General features: G+C 41.9%; 2 protein-coding genes across 2 annotated transcripts in view; one reads left to right on the top strand and one right to left on the bottom strand.

The window, feature by feature from the left end:
- The window catches only part of dhx29 (DEAH (Asp-Glu-Ala-His) box polypeptide 29), a 46706-nt gene that overhangs the window by 11586 nt on the left and 15604 nt on the right, over positions 1-19516 (bottom strand). The window contains exons 12-26 of the mRNA XM_034125816.1: positions 18592-18858; positions 17622-17765; positions 16008-16184; positions 14439-14579; positions 13497-13638; positions 12239-12359; positions 11665-11749; positions 11455-11543; positions 10679-10807; positions 10257-10332; positions 8634-8858; positions 6008-6144; positions 5374-5464; positions 479-763; positions 40-171 (exon numbers count right to left, since the gene is read on the bottom strand). Coding sequence (XP_033981707.1) covers positions 40-171; positions 479-763; positions 5374-5464; positions 6008-6144; positions 8634-8858; positions 10257-10332; positions 10679-10807; positions 11455-11543; positions 11665-11749; positions 12239-12359; positions 13497-13638; positions 14439-14579; positions 16008-16184; positions 17622-17765; positions 18592-18858 — 2241 coding nt within the window. The remainder of the gene's footprint in view (positions 1-39; positions 172-478; positions 764-5373; positions 5465-6007; positions 6145-8633; positions 8859-10256; positions 10333-10678; positions 10808-11454; positions 11544-11664; positions 11750-12238; positions 12360-13496; positions 13639-14438; positions 14580-16007; positions 16185-17621; positions 17766-18591; positions 18859-19516) is intronic.
- Positions 2794-4473, top strand: LOC117478879 (tripartite motif-containing protein 16-like). Its single transcript, XM_034125812.1, has one exon. It carries the CDS (start codon positions 2815-2817, stop codon positions 4471-4473), a length of 1659 nt encoding a protein of 552 aa, XP_033981703.1. The 5' UTR covers positions 2794-2814.

Below are 19516 nucleotides of genomic sequence, written 5' to 3'. Positions count from 1 at the left end.
GGGCGGTTTGGAATTGGGCCATTATGTGAGAGCGCTGACCTGGAAGTGGATCCATCCGTCCAGAGTGATGAGTCTCTCTCGGTGCTGGATGTCGATGTCTCCTCCGAACAGCAGCAGAGGGAACGGGGGGATCAGAGTCGTGTCTCTCAGGTAGATCTTGGTGTATTTCACCTGAGGACCAACATTTCATTTTGTCTTAATGTACATTATTTAATTTCATATTCTGTTATTGTACATATCATATTCTATTTACATGTATACAGACCTGGGAAGTAGTGGAGTACAAATACTTGGTTTCTGTACTTAAGTACATGTTTCTGGTATCAGTACTTTACTCCACGACTTATTTTCCTGACGACTTTTTACTTTGACTTCTCAGGTCAGAAGAATGTAATTGCCATTTCTACACTACACTATTTGTTGTTGTATATTCTCAAATGTATCATCTGTCACTACATCTTGACCCTGGGATGTGTACCTTCTCCTGGTAGAGCAGCCAGCCGTGTGTCTGCAGGTTTCTGTTCACAGAGGAGGGGTGGACCTGAGCTCTTCCCTGGGGGGTCTCCGTGTTGCACACAGCCCGCTCCAGCACGTCCACGGAGGGAATGACCAGCACGCGGGCCACGCTGTCGTACAAACCGGCCGCCAGCACCGCGTTCAGAACCGAGATCTGAGGCTTAGAGAGCGCTGGAGCCTGCAGTCTGGAGCGAGGGGAGTAGAAACCCACCTGCTCCATCATCCTCATCAACTCCTGCTGCACCCCCTGCAAGAAGAGGAGATATTACAGTGTGTGTGTGTGTGTGTGTGTGTGTGTGTGTGTGTGTGTGTGTGTGTGTGTGTGTGTGTGTGTGTGTGTGTGTGTGTGTGTGGTAAACCAGGTAATCAAACTGTTAAAATATAGCTACAGATATAATTTCACATACTGCTATCAGAAATAATGTATTAATTTATTCAATTCTGGTGTTAATTCAACATCTTAACAGAGGACACATTTAGAACTTAGTTATAGTGAATTATCAAAGACATTATATTTTTCTATTAGTGTTTTATTTCCATATAAGAAGGTAGCCAGGGCCGGTCATTAAAGGAGGCGATCCAGGAAGCCTTCGCTCTCTCAGACCTGCTGCTGACTCCAGAGCCTCTTTGTGGTCTCTGAGAGATTTGGTCATTATTCTGTCTTCTTGTTTTTAGTATTGTTAAATGTGTGTGTGGTGGGAAGTGGAGGATTTGGGTAAGTTTGGGGTACCCTCTACCTCTCCTCACGTAGGTAAACTCTGATAGACCCCGTCCACACGGAGACGATATCAGCGGAATCCGCGACAGTTCTATATCGTAGACGGTTCGTCCACGCGAGGCCCGAATCCGATAGCCCTGTGATAACGGCTCCCAAGGTGGGTAGATCTGTGGACGCAACACTCTGGGGGGCCAAACGGCTCCGTGTGTACGCCCTATATGATCATTTCCTGATAACGATGATGCCATAGCCCCGCCTCTCCTGCTCACCCCCGCGTCACCCGCGTCATCGCTGATGTGTTTCGCCAACAACAACAACAACGATGGCGGATCACAGGTTTGCTTTCGTGCTCCAGACGCTACTGACCATGCTACAGATGTTAGTGCAAAACCTACAGCTCCTCTACCACAACCATCAGCAACAAGTGGACATGGAGAACTACATGAACTACATGTTGCTCAATCCACCACGGAGAATAAACAGAAGGGCAACCATGACAACCAGGCAACCATGCTCGGGGGTCTTATTCGCTGCTTTTGGTGTATTTTGTGGCGGAAGTACAGCGCCACTTACAGGCCCGGCATATGTACTACAGCGTCTCCAGCGGGTCGAGCGGTCTCGTGAGGACGGAAGACTTTTTTGTTATCGAATTCGGTTCATTTTCGTATCCGTGAAGACACACTAGGTTAGTAGATTGTTGCCACCCTGTAGTTGTTTTGTCTCCTTGTTAGTAGAACAGATAGTGAGGGCTTTTTGTTTGAGTTTTGTTATATTCATGTATTTAATTTGGCACAATCTTCTTTGTCTCCTCACTTAAAGAACATTTGTTGGCATTTTTCTGTGATTATTTATTTGAATAAATAAACTTCTGTTCACTTTCACCCTGACTGTTGTGTGTTACTGTCTCATTTCCCCTACACTTTATTTGGAATGGAAAACACATATATATATATATATATATATATATATATATATATATATATATATATATATATATATATATATATATATATACGATTCTGAAAAGGGCCATAATGCATAAGGAGTACTTTTGCTTTTGGTACTTTAAGTATATGTTGATTCCAATGCTTTTGTACTTTTACTTGTAACAGAGTATTTTTACCCCGTAGTATTTCTACTTTTGCTTTAGTAGAATATCTGAGTACTTCTTACACCACTGTCACCATGAGTGTGGAGCTGTGTGCTACAAAAGCCTGAAGTTAAAACAAATATTTTACAGCTGAAGACTGTTTTCAAATGAAGAGCAGGTTGTGAGCGAGGCTCCGTTTGTAAATGAGGAAACAGGTCAGAGTGTCTGCTCCTCCTCCTGGAGTGACTCAGAGTTTGATAAGCCCTCCCTCTCCTTCCTGCTCTCAGACACAGCCAGCTCCACTCTATACTTCCTGGTTCCTCCCCTTCAGATCCACACTGAGAAGGATGGGTGTAACCAACATGTGGGTAAAGCACAAGAGCTGATAGGCCACATTCACTGCACACACACATCCTGTTCAGATCACAGCTCACATAGTTTCAGCTCTCAGGAAGTGAAACTCAGACACTCGCTGCTACTGAGAGGTGAAATGGCGCAGAAAGGAGTTCAGCTGGACCGGGAAACCTTCTCTTGTGCGATCTGTCTGGATCTACTGAAGGATCCGGTCACTATTCCCTGTGGACACAGCTACTGCATGAAGTGTATTAAACACCACTGGGATGGAGAGTTAATCCACAGCTGCCCTCAGTGTAGGCAGAGCTTCACACCGAGGCCTGTCCTGCTGAAAAACACCATGTTAGCAGCTTTAGTGGAGGAGCTGAAGAAGACTGGACTCCAAGCTGCTCCTACTGATCACTGCTATGCTGGAGCTGAAGATGTGGCCTGTGATGTCTGCACTGGGAGGAAACTGAGAGCCTGTAAGTCCTGCCTCGTGTGTCTTGTATCTTACTGTGAGAAACACCTCCAGTCTCATTATGACGTAGCTCAATTAAAGAAACACAAGCTGGTGGAGCCCTCCAAGAAGCTCCAGGAGAACATCTGCTCTCGTCACGACGAGGTGATGAAGCTGTTCTGCCGCACTGATCAGCAGTGTATCTGTTATATCTGCACTATGGACGAACACAAAGGCCACGACACAGTGTTAGCTGCAGCAGAGAGGACTGAGAGGCAGAGAGAGCTGGAGGGGAGTCGACTAAACATCCAGCTGGGAATCCAGGACAGAGAGAAGGAGGTGAAGCTGCTTCAGCAGGAGGTGGAGGCCGTCAATGGCTCTGCTGATAAAGCAGTGGAGGACAGTGAGAAGATGTTCACTGAGCTGATCCGTCTCATGGAGAAAAGAAGCTCTGATGTGAAGCAACAGGTCAGATCCCAGCAGAAGAGAGAAGTGAGTCGAGTCAAAGAGCTTCAGGAGAAGCTGGAGCAGGAGATCTCTGAGCTGAAGAGGAGAGACGCTGAGCTGAAGTTGCTGTCTCACACAGAGGATCACAACCAGTTTCTGCACAGCTACCCCTCACTGTCAGCCCTCAGTGAACCTACACACTCATCCAGCACCAACATCCGTCCTCTGAGCTACTTTGAGGACGTGACGGCGGCCCTGTCAGCAGTCAGAGACAAACTACAGGACGTCCTGAGAGAGGAATGGACAAACGTCTCATCGACTGAAGTGGATGTTTTACTGTCAGCAGCAGAGCCCACCACCAGAGCTGGGTTCTTACAATATTCACAGGAAGTCACTCTGGATCCAAACACAGCATACACAAATATGTTATTATCTGAGGGGAGCAGAAAAGCAACATGCATGAAACAACCACAACCTTATTCTAGTCACCCAGACAGATTCACTGGAGGTTCTCAGGTCCTGAGTAGAGAGAGTCTGACTGGACGTTGTTACTGGGAGGTGGAGCAGAGAGGGTTAGGAGTTCATGTAGCAGTCGCATACAAGAATATCATCAGAGCAGGGAATGAATGTGGATTTGGATTAAATAACAAATCTTGGTCCTTATTTTGTAACCAAAACAGTTATACATTTTATTACAACAGTATCCTCACTCCCGTCTCAGGTCCTCTGTCCTCCAGAGTAGGAGTGTACCTGGATCACAGAGCAGGTGTTCTGTCCTTCTACAGCATCGTCTCTGAAACCATGACTCTCCTCCACAGAGTGCAGACCACATTCACTCAGCCGCTACATGCTGGAGTTCGGCTTTGTAATCATTATGAAGACACAGCTGAGTTTTGTAAACTGAAATAGCCTGAAGTCATTTGAGGAACTCTTCTACTTCTTAAGCTCACCGTGTGTCCATCATTGTTGCTGAGAGCTGATTGCTCATGTCTTCACTGCACAGAGATCAGCTGTCAATCAAACATGATGGGATGTGCTTTAACATCTTCTCACGAGTTGTTCTGTGTCGTGTTAAATGATCATATAATCATTTAAAACATATAGTCTTATACTCTGATTGCCTTTTACTCTGTTAAATTGTATTTGTAGTCTTGTATGTGTTTAACAGAGACGTGTGTTCATGATTTAAAAATGTGTTGAATATGGATATTGATGTATTTGTGTGTTGTTGTTTCTCTTGTAAAGTGAGTCTTTAGAGAGAAAGCACCAGAGCTTCTTTCATTGGAGATATTTGATTCTAAAGGTTTTTAATTTGTAACTAAGTCTAAATGTGTTGAATGCATAAATGAAAGTTTGAATAATGTAACAAAACAAATGAAAATAAAAGTCATATAAAAGAACAGCCAACAGGTCGAGTGCCACATGTCTGTATATTTTGTAATGTTGGGGTTTTTCTTGTTAATAAAAGAACTAAAAGGACAAAAGTGAAAATCTCTGTCTTTTGCTTTTTTTAATTATAAATATATAAATTATTTTTCTGAAACAAGATATTTTCATGTTTTTATATCATATTTTATTTATTTGTAGGATTAAGAAAAATCAGATGAAACCAGAGCTGAAAAAGCTGCACTTGTACAATCTGAAAAAGGCATCTCTTGCTAAGATCAATAATGGAGCCTGAGGCTGGTGAGCCGTTTCTCCAGCAGTGAAACACAGTGTGTGTATGTGTGGTGTGTGGGTGTTGTGTGTGTGTGTGTGTGGTGTGTGTGTGTGTGTGTGTGTGTGTGTGTGTGTGTGTGTGTGTGTTACCTCTATGGTGATGAGAGCAGTTCTGTTGAGGAAGTGTTTCCTGCAGTACGACGTCTCTGCTCTCTGTCCGTCACTCTGAGAGGTCTTCCACCTGACAGTGAGACAAGACATTTCATTTCATATTAGATTCTTTTATCTGATCTTATATCTCTATATTCTCCATATTCCTGCAACATCATGACTTTTCCAGCATTTCATTAATGGTATTTTCTCTTTTATGTCTTAGGTATATTGTATATTTTCTTTTTGGAGGTGCCTGAGACTTCAGATTCAATGCCAAAACTCTGCTGTAGCTATTGTGCATATGACAAATAAAACGTTTGAAACAGATCATCAGAAAGCAGAAGGAGATGATTTGCTTAACAGGCTCACGCTGTGTTTGTATAAGTACTTGCTGGATAAATATTTTAGATTAACGGTCATTTTAATATATTTTCAGGACCTGAGGGTAATCCTTATTGATGATCTGTTGATGCTCTCTCTTTTCATAGGAATACTGGGAAGGTGACAAAAAGCTAACTACTGATAACATCAAAACAAAGTCTCTCCTGATTGAAATGGAGCTGTATTGTATTTCCCTTCTGTACAGTTCTTCTGTAGAAAAACTCTACAAAATCAAAGTATAGATCTGTACCCGAGGTATGCGTTGTAGATGGTCAGGTGATCAGAGTTGGACACAGCGAGCGCAGCTTTAGCGAGGTTAGCTTCCTCCTTCCTGTTCATCGGCGTGGAGAACGGAGACTTCTCTGAGATGGCTGCGGCGATGGTGGCCTGAAACAAAAACATTATTATTATTATTTGCAGCCTTAAAGGTCTCCTATTATACTGTTTTTCATCAATATATTACAGGTCTCAGATATATATACAGAACCTGTCTCTGTTTGGCTGAAACACCAAACAGATCATTGCAGCATTACCCATAATCCCCTCTGTTTCAGCCCTGTTTCCAAAGTGCTGATTCTCTGTCTGTTACTTTAGATGAAAATAAGGAGCCCCTCCCCACGCCCCTCTGAGAGACATTTGGTTACAAAGAACTCAATGGTGCTCTAGGAGGAGATTCAGGTGATAAGGTGGGGGGGGGGGTTACCTTGGTTGCTGATTGGCAAAGTGGCCAAAATCTGATCAGCTCATTTTCAGACAGGTTTTTATAAAAATGGATCAGGACAAAAAGAGAGAGAATCTTTGTTCCTGAAACTTTCAGAGTCTCTTTACACAGAGGGGACACATGTTGATGAAGAAGAGACATGAAGAAGAGGGGACACATGTTGATGGAGAAGAGACATGAAGAAGAGGGGACACATGTTGATGAAGAAGAGACATGAAGAAGAGGGGACACATGTTGATGTAGAAGAGACATGAAGAAGAGGGGACACATGTTGATGGAGAAGAGACATGGAGAAGAGGGGACACATGTTGATGTACAAGAGACATGAAGAAGAGGGGACACGTGTTGATGTAGAAGAGACATGAAGAAGAGGGGACACGTGTTGATGTAGAAGAGACATGAAGAAGAGGGGACACGTGTTGATGTAGAAGAGACATGAAGAAGAGGGGACACGTGTTGATGTAGAAGAGACATGAAGAAGAGGGGACACGTGTTGATGTAGAAGAGACATGAAGAAGAGGGGACACGTGTTGATGTAGAAGAGACATGAAGAAGAGGGGACACGTGTTGATGTAGAAGAGACATGAAGAAGAGGGGACACGTGTTGATGTAGAAGAGACATGAAGAAGAGGGGACACATGTTGATGGAGAAGAGACATGAAGAAGAGGGGACACATGTTGATGTAGAAGAGACATGAAGAAGAGGGGACACATGTTGATGTAGAAGAGACATGAAGAAGAGGGGACACATGTTGATGGAGAAGAGACATGAAGAAGAGGGGACACATGTTGATGAAGAAGAGACATGAAGAAGAGGGGGACACATGTTGATGTAGAAGAGACATGAAGAAGAGGGGACACATGTTGATGAGAAGAGACATGGAGAAGAGGGGACACATGTTGATGTAAAGAGACATGAAGAAGAGGGGACACGTGTTGATGTAAGAAGAGACATGAAGACGAGGGACACGTGTTGATGTAGAAGAGACATGAAGAAGAGGGGGGACACGTGTTGATGTAGAAGAGACATGAAGAAGAGGGGGACACGTGTTGATGTAGAAGAGACATGAAGAAGAGGGGACCACGTGTTGTTGATGTAGAAGAGGACATGAAGAAGAGGGGACAGTGTTGATGTAGAAGAGACATGAAGAAGAGGGGACACGTGTTGATGTAGAAGAGACATGTAAGAAGAGGGGACACGTGTTGATGTGTAGAGAGAGACATGAAGAACAGAGGGGACACGTGTTGATGTAGAAGAGACATGAGAAGAGGGGACACATGTTGATGTAGAAGAGACATGAAGAGAGGGGGACACATGTTGATGTAGAAGAGACATGAAGAAGAGGGGACACATGTTGATGGAGAAGAGACATGAAGAAGAGGGGACACATGTTGATGTAGAAGAGACATGAAGAAGAGGGGACACGTGTTGATGTAGAAGAGACATGAAGAAGAGGGGACACGTGTTGATGTAGAAGAGACATGAAGAAGAGGGGACACATGTTGATGGAGAAGAGACATGAAGAAGAGGGGACACATGTTGATGTAGAAGAGACATGAGGAAGAGGGGACACATGTTGATGTAGAAGAGACATGAGGAAGAGGGGACACATGTTGATGTAGAAGAGACATGAAGAAGAGGGGACACATGTTGATGTAGAAGAGACATGAAGAAGAGGGGACACATGTTGATGGAGAAGAGACATGAAGAAGAGGGGACACATGTTGATGGAGAAGAGACATGAAGAAGAGGGGACACATGTTGATGTAGAAGAGACATGAAGAAGAGGGGACACATGTTGATGTAGAAGAGACATGAAGTAGAGGGGACACATGTTGATGTAGAAGAGACATGAAGAAGAGGGGACACGTGTTGATGTAGAAGAGACATGAAGAAGAGGGGACACATGTTGATGTAGAAGAGACATGAAGAAGAGGGGACACATGTTGATGTAGAAGAGACATGAAGAAGAGGGGACACATGTTGATGTAGAAGAGACATGAAGAAGAGGGGACACATGTTGATGTAGAAGAGACATGAAGAAGAGGGGACACATGTTGATGTAGAAGAGACATGAAGAAGTGGATTTTGCACAATAGGTGACCTTTAAATTGAGTTTGACAGCCCTAAAGGTAAAGTATGGAGGAAACGTACGATGGGCTCCAAGCAGCCGAGGATGGCTCCGTAGATCAGCATCTTCCCGATCTTCACGTTGACGGGCAGGGAGGCGAGGTGGTGACCCAGCGGGGTGAGGATGTGTTTCTCGGGGTGACACGCTCCGATCTTCCTCAGCAGGCTGACGGCGTTACAGACCGACTGAGGCTGAGGAGGATCCAGAGCTCGACTCAGGAACTCCTCCGGGGAACCGTACTGACATTTCTACCAGAAAGGAGAGAAAACACGTTTAAAAAGGACATATTTTCAGGTGTATATCAGTATGTAGTGTCTCTACTTTAAAGAGTCCTCTTCTGCTGATGTTCAGGTGTATATCAGTATGTAGTGTCTCTACTTTAAAGAGTCCTCTCCTGATGATGTTCAGGTGTATATCAGTATGTAGTGTCTCTACTTTAAAGAGTCCTCTTCTGCTGATGTTCAGGTGTATATCAGTATGTAGTGTCTCTACTTTAAAGAGTCCTCTCCTGATGATGTTCAGGTGTATATCAGTATGTAGTGTCTCTACTTTAAAGAGTCCTCTCCTGCTGATGTTCAGGTGTATATCAGTATGTAGTTTCTCTACTTTAAAGAGTCCTCTCCTGCTGATGTTCAGGTGTATATCAGTATGTAGTGTCTCTACTTTAAAGAGTCCTCTCCTGCTGATGTTCAGGTGTATATCAGTATGTAGTGTCTCTACTTTAAAGAGTCCTCTCCTGCTGATGTTCAGGTGTATATCAGTATGTAGTGTCTCTACTTTAAAGAGTCCTCTCCTGCTGATGTTCAGGTGTATATCAGTATGTAGTGTCTCTACTTTAAAGAGTCCTCTCCTGCTGATGTTCAGGTGTATATCAGTATGTAGTGTCTACTTTAAAGAGTCCTCTCCTGCTGATGTTCAGGTGTTTATCAGTATGTAGTGTCTCTACTTTAAAGAGTCCTCTCCTGCTGATGTTCAGGTGTATATCAGTATGTAGTGTCTCTACTTTAAAGAGTCATCTCCTGCTGATGTTCAGGTGTATATCAGTATGTAGCATCTCTACTTTAAAGAGTCCTCTCCTGCTGATGTTCAGGTGTATATCAGTATGTAGTGTCTCTACTTTAAAGAGTCCTCTCCTGCTGATGTTCAGGTGTATATCAGTATGTAGTGTCTACTTTAAAGAGTCCTCTCCTGCTGATGTTCAGGTGTATATCAGTATGTAGTGTCTCTACTTTAAAGAGTCCTCTCCTGCTGATGTTCAGGTGTATATCAGTATGTAGTGTCTACTTTAAAGAGTCCTCTCCTGCTGATGTTCAGGTGTTTATCAGTATGTAGTGTCTCTACTTTAAAGAGTCCTCTCCTGCTGATGTTCAGGTGTATATCAGTATGTAGTGTCTCTACTTTAAAGAGTCCTCTCCTGCTGATGTTCAGGTGTATATCAGTATGTAGCATCTCTACTTTAAAGAGTCCTCTCCTGCTGATGTTCAGGTGTATATCAGTATGTAGTGTCTCTACTTTAAAGAGTCCTCTCCTGCTGATGTTCAGGTGTATATCAGTATGTAGTGTCTCTACTTTAAAGAGTCCTCTCCTGCTGATGTTCAGGTGTATATCAGTATGTAGTGTCTCTACTTTAAAGAGGTTTTAAATACCATGATATGCAGGCAGAGCTCTTCCAGTGGGACCCTCAGAATCTCTGGAATCGAGTAATCCATGAAGGAGTCAAACCTGAGACACAAAGCAGAGTCCTTCACATGCTGATATCCAAGATAGGGAGTTACACAGTCACAAGATGGAGGAATAGAAAGCAGTATTCAATGTTTACTTCAGATTAGCTCCACGTCAGAAATGATCATGCTTGTCATATGTCTATCTCCATAGAGGCTGAATCATCATGTTAATCACATAGCTATCACATGCCTCAAACAGTCCTGATGCTCTTCTAGGTAATCAGACATCCTGTCATGTTCACAGCTACAGTTGGGAAACCTTTGTTATCATGTGGACTCTGATATTGGAAGATTACATTCAGGATTTTCCCGCTTTGTTGTTCAACTATTTAGTGTTTCCTCACCTGAACTTGGGGTAGAGTCTGAAGCAGAATCCGTTGCGGACGCGTCCCGCTCGGCCCTGCCTCTGGAGGGCGCTGGCTTTGGAGACAAACGTTTCCACCAGGGAACTCATCTGACTGCTCTCATGGTACCTGAACGCCACACAGGAAATAAGAGTTACACTTGAGTGATGTTTTTAAACGGGCTCTACTATGCTTTTTTGTGGTTTTGCCTTTCCTTTAGTTTGTTATAGGTGTTTCTGCATTTAAATGGTTTGAAAAGGCTCAAATAAAGATCTTTTTGAACATTAAAGCATAGGAACATGTCACAGTTGAGACACAAAATACTATTATGAACCTGAAAAGGTCTTATTTAATATTACTGCAATCCCGATTAAGAGACATTTATTTCAGATTTCTATTGTCCTTAGATCAGGATCTTGTTGATCCACTGACTTTCCCTTCATGTCATTCTTCAGTTAACACTTTTAAGTACAATAAAGCAGCACTTTTAAGCTTTTAGGTGAAGTTATCTGAAGATCTGAGCATGCTTCAGCACAGCAGCCCCGAAAAGATGATATTTAGCTAAAGAAAATATCTTAGTTTTTTTAGACATGTTTCACTACATTACTCTTCTTTAGGGACAGACATTAGGACACTTCTTTTTCTGCATGATCTGCTTTCAGAGGCTAACATTTAAATCAGGAGACAGGGGAACACATGTTGAAATGAGCCATGACTTAATGAAAGAAGATAATAATCCATCGATACTTTAATATGCAATGTATTGGTTTGCTTACTTGTTTTCTTTAGTCTTTCCGGTGTCGATGACAAACACGACGTCAGGAATGGTGACGCCTGTTTCTGCAATGTTCGTTGACAACACAATCTAAAGAGACACAAAGCATTCAGTCATACATTTCCTCAAATGATTATACCTATAAAGGTTTATCTACATTACCCTTATTGATGTATTTTCCTTTTTATCAATGATATATAGCATGTAGTACCTTTCTGACTCCAGCAGGGGGCACTGTGAAGGCAGCAGCCTGGTCTTTAGAGGAGAGAGTCGAGTGCAGACCGACGATCTTGAACCTGAAGACAGAGAAGAAGAAGAAGAAGTAATCAGATACTTCACTTCAAGTCATGCATTTAAAATGTTACTTAGGTTAAAGTAAGTAAGTGTAATCAGGGGGGTGTGTGTGTGTGTGTGCGTGTGTGCGTGCGTGTGCGTGTGTGTGTCCTAGCATTACTATACTTGTGGGGACCTAAATCTGTTTACACAGTCACGTGTGGGGACTCGCCTCCCTTATGGGGACAAAATGGAGGTCCCAATAAGGGGAATCATTAATTTTAGGGTGAAGACTTGGTTTAGGGTTAGGGTTAGGGTTTGGCATGTGTTGGTTATGGTTAAGGTTAGGATAAGTCTCCAGGAAATGCATGTAAGTCAATGTAATGTCCCCTGAAGTGATGTATACATGGTATGTGTGTGTGTGTGTGTGTGTGTGTGTGTGTGTGTGTGTGCGTGCGTGCGTGCGTGCGTGCGTGCGTGCGTGCGTGCGTGCGTGCGTGCGTGCGTGTCACCTGTTCTTGTCCCTGAACCTCTTGTCGGAGGTCAGCAGGTCGAACAGCTGCTGGATGTGAGCGAGACCCGGGAGGAACACGAGCACCGCTCCGTCCATCTCTGCAAACTGAGGGGACTTATCTGTAGAGCACAAAGAATTACAGATATTTAACATTTATATATGTTCAGAGGTGGGAAGTACAAATACTTCGTTACTGTACTTAAGTACATTTTTCTGGTATCAGTACTTTACTCCGACGACTTTTTACTTTGACTTCTTACATTTTTAACACAAATACCTGAACTTTCTACTTCTTACATGTTGAACACAAATACCTGTACTTTCTACTTCTTACATGTTGAACACAAATACCTGTACTTTCTACTTCTTACATGTTGAACACAAATACCTGAACTTTCTACTTCTTACATGTTGAACACAAATACCTGTACTTTCTACTTCTTACATGTTGAACCCAAATACCTGTACTTTCTACTTCTTACATGTTGAACACAAATACCTGTACTTTCTACTTCTTACATGTTGAACACAAATACCTGTACTTTCTACTTCTTACATGTTGAACACAAATACCTGTACTTTCTACTTCTTACATGTTGAACCCAAATACCTGTACTTTCTACTTCTCACATTTTCCAAACAGGCTGGTTCCTTTAGTTTGAATGTGTGTCTGGTGGCGTGATCATTATTATTTAGAGTCATTGCGTGCCTATTGATTTGAACACGATCCGTGTATCCATCATTTCCTGGTCTTCTCTAAAGAAGAGGGACCAATGAAAACGTTGTCATGTTGCCGTTGTTCAGCATGGAAACATTCATTAGCTAACAATGACATTATTGTTCTATTAATATAAAGGGAGGTCAGGTACTCTTTAAAACAGCTGCTAGTTATGGGTACTTTTTACTGAAGTACATTTCAAAGCCCTCTTTACTTTTACTTGAGTAAAGAAGTTTAGTCAGTACTTCTACTTTCACCAGAGTATTTTTAAACACGAGTATCTTTACTTCTACTTGAGTAAAGGATGTGTGTACTTTTCACATCTCTGGATAGGTTTATAAAAGCTGTCCTTTGATAAACTGTTGGCTAGTTTAATTCATAACAAACCATCATATCTTTTAAACTATTTTTTGTATACAAAGATCTTAATTATCAAAGCAAATAAAGTCGTAAAATAAGTTGCATTAATGTGTACTATTGATGATATAGTGATGATGATGATGATGATGATGATGATGATGATGATGATGATTGGTACCCAGATATGCGATGAGGTCCACCAGCAGGTCCATGTTGATCTTGTTGGGGTTCATGTACTGCAGAACCTGCCGGGTGCGACTGCTGAAGTGATCCAGATCAGGACCCAGATCCCAGCCTGAGGAGGGGCTCAATATGAACTCCTGGAGGCAGAGAGGTCACACACACACTTTCATGATCAATCATTATAAAACATATCATATATATTATTCTGAAATGGACCAATCTGCACAACGACTACTTTTACTGTCGCTACTTTCACTATATTTTGATGATAATACTTTTCTACTTTTACTTGAGGAACATTTTGAATGCAGGACTTTTACTGTAACAGAGTATTCCTACACTCTGGTACTTCTGCTTTTACTCAAGTACAAGATCTGAGTACTTCTACTTTTACTCAAGTACAAGATCTGAGTACTTCTACTTTTACTCAAGTACAAGATCTGAGTACTTCTACTTTTACTCAAGTACAAGATCTGAGTACTTCTACTTTTACTCAAGTACAAGATCTGAGTACTTTTACTTTTACTCAAGTACAAGATCTGAGTACTTCTACTTTTACTCAAGTACAAGATCTGAGTACTTCTACTTTTACTTAAGTACAAGATCTGAGTATTTCTACTTTTACTCAAGTACAAGATCCGAGTACTTCTACTTTTACTCAAGTACAAGATCTGAGTACTTCTACTTTTACTCAAGTACAAGATCTGAGTACTTCTACTTTTACTTAAGTACAAGATCTGAGTATTTCTACTTTTACTCAAGTACAAGATCTGAGTACTTCTACTTTTACTTAAGTACAAGATCAGAGAGATTAAATGTGCTATATAAATAAATAAAGATGTATACATATGAAATATATTTACATGTATTTGTGCCGGTATAAAGTATTTGTGAAAACAGTATATTGTGTATAAAAGTGTATAAAAGCAGACGGTACCTGGTGCTGAGACGTCTTCCCTCCTTTCTGACTGAAGGAGATGTTCACCTCCTCCTCGTCTTCAAGGATTTTCTGAGTGTACTCCGAGTCTTTTTCCAAGAGGTAGCCGGTCTCCTCCACTATGTCCTCTAAGTGAGACACCTGGAGACAAAAAGAAGACTTAAAAATGTCCTTAGGTGCATTTACAATAAATAAATAAATGGAGAAATAAAAGCCTCAACGATCAGCCTAATGTGCAGCTTTTTTGGAAAATAAAAGGGATTTCTTTAATGGACGATTACTTACTGTCATATCAGAATCAGTAATACTTTAATAATCCCATTTAAATGTTACAGGTGCTGAGTTCAATCGTTTATATATGTATTATATTGGCAGCTCTAGCCCTTCGTAGCCTAATCGTAAACCAAAAATACTCAGACGTGCCCTATCTCTTATACGATACGATACGATGATACTTTAAAGGTCAGATGTAACATCAACAGACACAATACATGAAAAACAAACAACAAACATTTAACATAACATCTGATCTGGATTCAGCTCTGTAGATATCTCTGTTATTTCCACTTTAAAGATCTCCTATCATACTGTTTCTCATCAATATATCACAGGTCTCAGTTACATCCAGAGCCTGTCTCTGATTGGCTGAAACACCAAACAGATCATTGCAGCATCCCATAATCCCCTCTGTTTCAGCCCTGTTTCCAAAGTGCTGATTCTCTGTCTGTTACTTTAGATGAAAATAAGGAGCCCCTCCCCACGCCCCTCTGAGAGAGATTTGGTTACAAAGAACTCAATGGTGCTCTAGGAGGAGATTCAGGTGATAAGGGGGGGGGGGGGGGGGGGGGTTACCTTGGTTGGTGATTGGCTAATGGTTACACAAGACAAAACATCGTTATGACATCATAAAGTGGCCAAAATCTGATCAGCTCATTTTCAGACAGGTTTTTATAGAAATGGATCAGGACAAAAAGAGAGAGAATCTTTGTTCCTGAAACTTTCAGAGTCTCTTTCCACAGAGGGGACACATGTTGATGAAGAAGAGACATGAAGAAGAGACATGAAGAAGAGGGGACACATGTTGATGTAGAAGAGACATGAAGAAGAGGGGACACATGTTGATGTAGAAGAGACATGAAGAAGAGGGGACACATGTTGATGTAGAAGAGACATGAAGAAGAGGGGACACATGTTGATGTAGAAGAGACATGAAGAAGAGGGGACACATGTTGATGTAGAAGAGACATGAAGAAGAGGGGACACATGTTGATGAAGAAGAGACATGAAGAAGAGGGGACACATGTTGATGAAGAAGAGACATGAAGAAGAGGGGACACATGTTGATGAAGAAGAGACATGAAGAAGAGGGGACACATGTTGATGAAGAAGAGACATGAAGAATAGGGGACACATGTTGATGAAGAAGAGACATGAAGAAGAGGGGACACATGTTGATGTAGAAGAGACATGAAGAAGAGGGGACACATGTTGATGTAGAAGAGACGTGAACAAGTGGATTTTGCATAATAGGTGACTTTCTAAGTATATATAAAGTGAATCCCCCCTCACCTCCACGGGGAAGGTCCTCCCGGGGATGCTGATGACGGGGCAGCGGTTGAAGTACGAGGAGAACTTGTTGCAGTCGACCGTGGCGCTCATCAGGATCAGTTTCAGGTCCGAACGCTTCATCACCACGTCCTTCAGGATGGTCAGCAGGAAGTCCGACTGCACGCTGCGCTCGTGCACCTTGGGGGGGGGAACAGGCGTACCAGGGAATTATAGTTAAGAAATGAAATAAGGTTTTATTATAAAACGGACAAGTAAAATCAAGCAATCTGATTGGTTCTTAGCCGTGGTATACTGAGCGTATACCACGGGTAGAATTGTAAGTTACTTTTCACAACAACTCAGTATCCCTCCGCGTCTGAGATAAACAGTATACAGTTGGGCTGAAAAGCAAACTGCCTGCAGTTTGCTTTTCAAACTGGAACAAGAAAGCAGCGGAGAAGTAACGGGGCAGAAACCCTCCTTTTTACGCAGCGGTCCAGACATAGACATCAAACGGCAAAAACATATTCAGTGTGCAGTTCCTTTGGCATTAGGGCAGGGATATTTAGATACTTTCCAAGGTTTGACATAATGAATTGTGCTACTTTTAAAGCGAGCAACGATGTTTTCAAATCTGTAATCAAAAAGGTCCGCAAAAACATTTAAGATTAACTTCGACCTCCGGGGGGGGGGGGTCTTACTATGGAGGAGTGGATTGAGGAGTGCGAGTGCCTATCTCCAGAACAAAAAGCACCTAAACGACGACATGTAGAGCTACGTGAAGAGCAGGTCGACCAACTGGAAAAGTATCACCATTCAAAAGCTTTCTGATGCGGGTCTTGAAACAAAGCAGAGAAATGATGACCGTTAGTGGCCACAGGTGCGAAAGCTCTCTCCAGAGCTACTGGAAGCCGAATCTCGGGGACCGGAGAAAGTGGAGCAATATTCTCGCCACGCCAAGCAACAGCCTAGAACAACCTCAGCCTATAACCACGTAAGCCATGCTACTGATGCTGGACAGTTTTTCAGTGGGTGCACAATAAACGGCAACATACACATTAATGTAAATAAATAGCCAAATAATGGATCAACGCTCTCTGTCTAATATGTTCGCTAGCTGTTGTTAGTGTTGTTGCATAGCAACCACCTCGCACTATGTTTTGTGCAGAAGGCAACGGGGGGACTATTTTATTTTGAACATCATTATTTAATAATAACAACTATTTAAATTAGAGTGTGTATTTTTCTTTCATATTGCCACACTTGGTAACCGTTTTATAAAAGCAATAGCTCACTTCAGGCCGTGATATATGCTCATTATATCACAGCTAAGGGGCGTGGTTCGACCCTCCGCTTCGCGTCGGGCCGAACCACGCCCCTTAGCTGTGATATAATGAGCATATACCACGGCCTGTCGTGAGCTATTGCTTAAATATACTTGATTTTCTGTATAGTTAGGGATTAGATGATAGCAAAAGGTTAGTGTTAGTGTGTGTAATAAGAAGTCAAAACTAGCAAATAAACTAAAACACCCACAAAAGAATAGTTGTTAAACGTCATTTAAGAAACCCCATCACATGCATCTGAGGTCAGAGAGGTCTCTTTTTAAAACTGTCTCATAGTAAGTGTGTGTACCTCGTCCACGATGATGTGTGTGAGGGAGCTGAGGTGTGAGTCGTGCTGCAGTTTCCTCAGCAGGACCCCTGTGGTGCAGTACAGGAGGCGGGTCCCCTCCGCCGACCTGTTCTCCATCCGGATCTGATACCCACACAGCGACGACTGGAGAGATGACAACATTAAAACACATTCATTAGAGCCAAGTAACTACGTACATTTACTTAGTACTGTACTTAAGTACAATTTTGAGGCACTTGTACTTTACTTGAGTATTTCCATTTTATGCTACTTTTACTTGTAACATAGTATTACTACACTCTGGTACTTCTACTTTTACTCAAGTACAAGATCTGAGTACTTCTACTTTTACTCAAGTACATGATCTGAGTACTTCTACTTTTACTCAAGTACAAGATCTGAGTACTTCTACTTTTACTCAAGTACAAGATCTGAGTACTTCTACTTTTACTCAAGTACAAGATCTGAGTACTTCTACTTTTACTCAAGTACAAGATCTGAGTACTTCTACTTTTACTCAAGTACAAGATCTGAGTACTTCTACTTTTACTCAAGTACAAGATCTGAGTACTTCTACTTTTACTCAAGTACATGATCTGAGTACTTCTACTTTTACTCAAGTACAAGATCTGAGTACTTCTACTTTAACTCAAGTACAAGATCTGAGTACTTCTACTTTTACTCAAGTACATGATCTGGGTACTTCTACTTTTACTCAAGTACAAGATCTGAGTACTTCTACTTTACTCAAGTACAATATCTGAGTACTTCTACTTTACTCAAGTACAATATCTGAGTACTTCTACTTTTACTCAAGTACAAGATCTGAGTACTTCAGAACAGGATTAGGGCCACATAATAGTTTTCTATGACCCCATGGTACCTTTTAGTTTTCGCCGAAACTATTCCTCTTTTTTAAATGCACATTAGTTAATTTAGTTTAAGTTTAGTTAAATAACCCCCTCCTGACCTTTGACCCCGGCGCGTCGTCACAGCCCTGCTCCTGGTTGACCCTGCAGGCGAGGCTCATGGCAGAGATCCTGCGCGGCTGCGTCACCACGATGTTGACGGGTCGAGCCGCCGGGCAGCCAATCAGAAGCTCCTCCAATAGGAACTGAGGGATCTGAGTGCTCTTCCCACTTCCTGTCTCTCCGGCCACCACCACCACCGGGTGGCGCTGCAGAGCCTCCAGGACGCGGTGCCGGTGCTGGAACACAGGAAGCTGCTCTCTCTCCAACTGAAAACACATTAAATAAATTACATGTGTTTAGTTCAGGCATGTTTTACATTTCAGATCATTTTCTCTGGGTTCATCAGAGGTGGGAAGTAGTGGAGTACAAATACTTTGTTTCTGTACTTAAGTACATTCTTCTGGTATCAGTACTTCACTCCACTACTTATTTTTCTGACGACTTTTTACTTTGACTTCTTACATGTTGAACACAAATACCTGTACTTTCTACTTGTTACACTTTGAACACAAATACCTGTACTTTCTACTTCTTACATGTTGAACCCAAATACCTGTACTTTCTACTTCTTACATGTTGAACCCAAATACCTGTATACTTTCTACTTCTTACATTTTGAACTCAAATACCTGTACTTTCTACTTCTTACATTTTGAACTCAAATACCTGTACTTTCTACTTCTTACATGTTGAACACAAATACCTGTACTTTCTACTTCTTACATTTTGAACTCAAATACCTGTACTTTCTACTTCTTACATTTTGAACTCAAATACCTGTACTTTCTACTTCTTACATGTTGAACCCAAATACCTGTACTTTCTACTTCTTACATTTTGAACTCAAATACCTGTACTTTCTACTTCTTACATTTTGAACTCAAATACCTGTACTTTCTACTTCTTACATGTTGAACACAAATA

Source organism: Trematomus bernacchii, unplaced genomic scaffold (genome assembly GCF_902827165.1).
Source record: "Trematomus bernacchii unplaced genomic scaffold, fTreBer1.1, whole genome shotgun sequence".
NCBI lineage: Eukaryota > Metazoa > Chordata > Actinopteri > Perciformes > Nototheniidae > Trematomus > Trematomus bernacchii.
Note: the sequence above shows the minus strand (reverse complement) of the source record. Positions and strands in the feature narration are given on the sequence as shown.

What these genes read in the sequence shown, in the direction of transcription:
- LOC117478879 (XM_034125812.1), top strand. Translation starts at nt 2,815, where the DNA reads ATGGCGCAGAAAGGAGTTCAGCTGGACCGGGAAACCTTCTCTTGTGCG.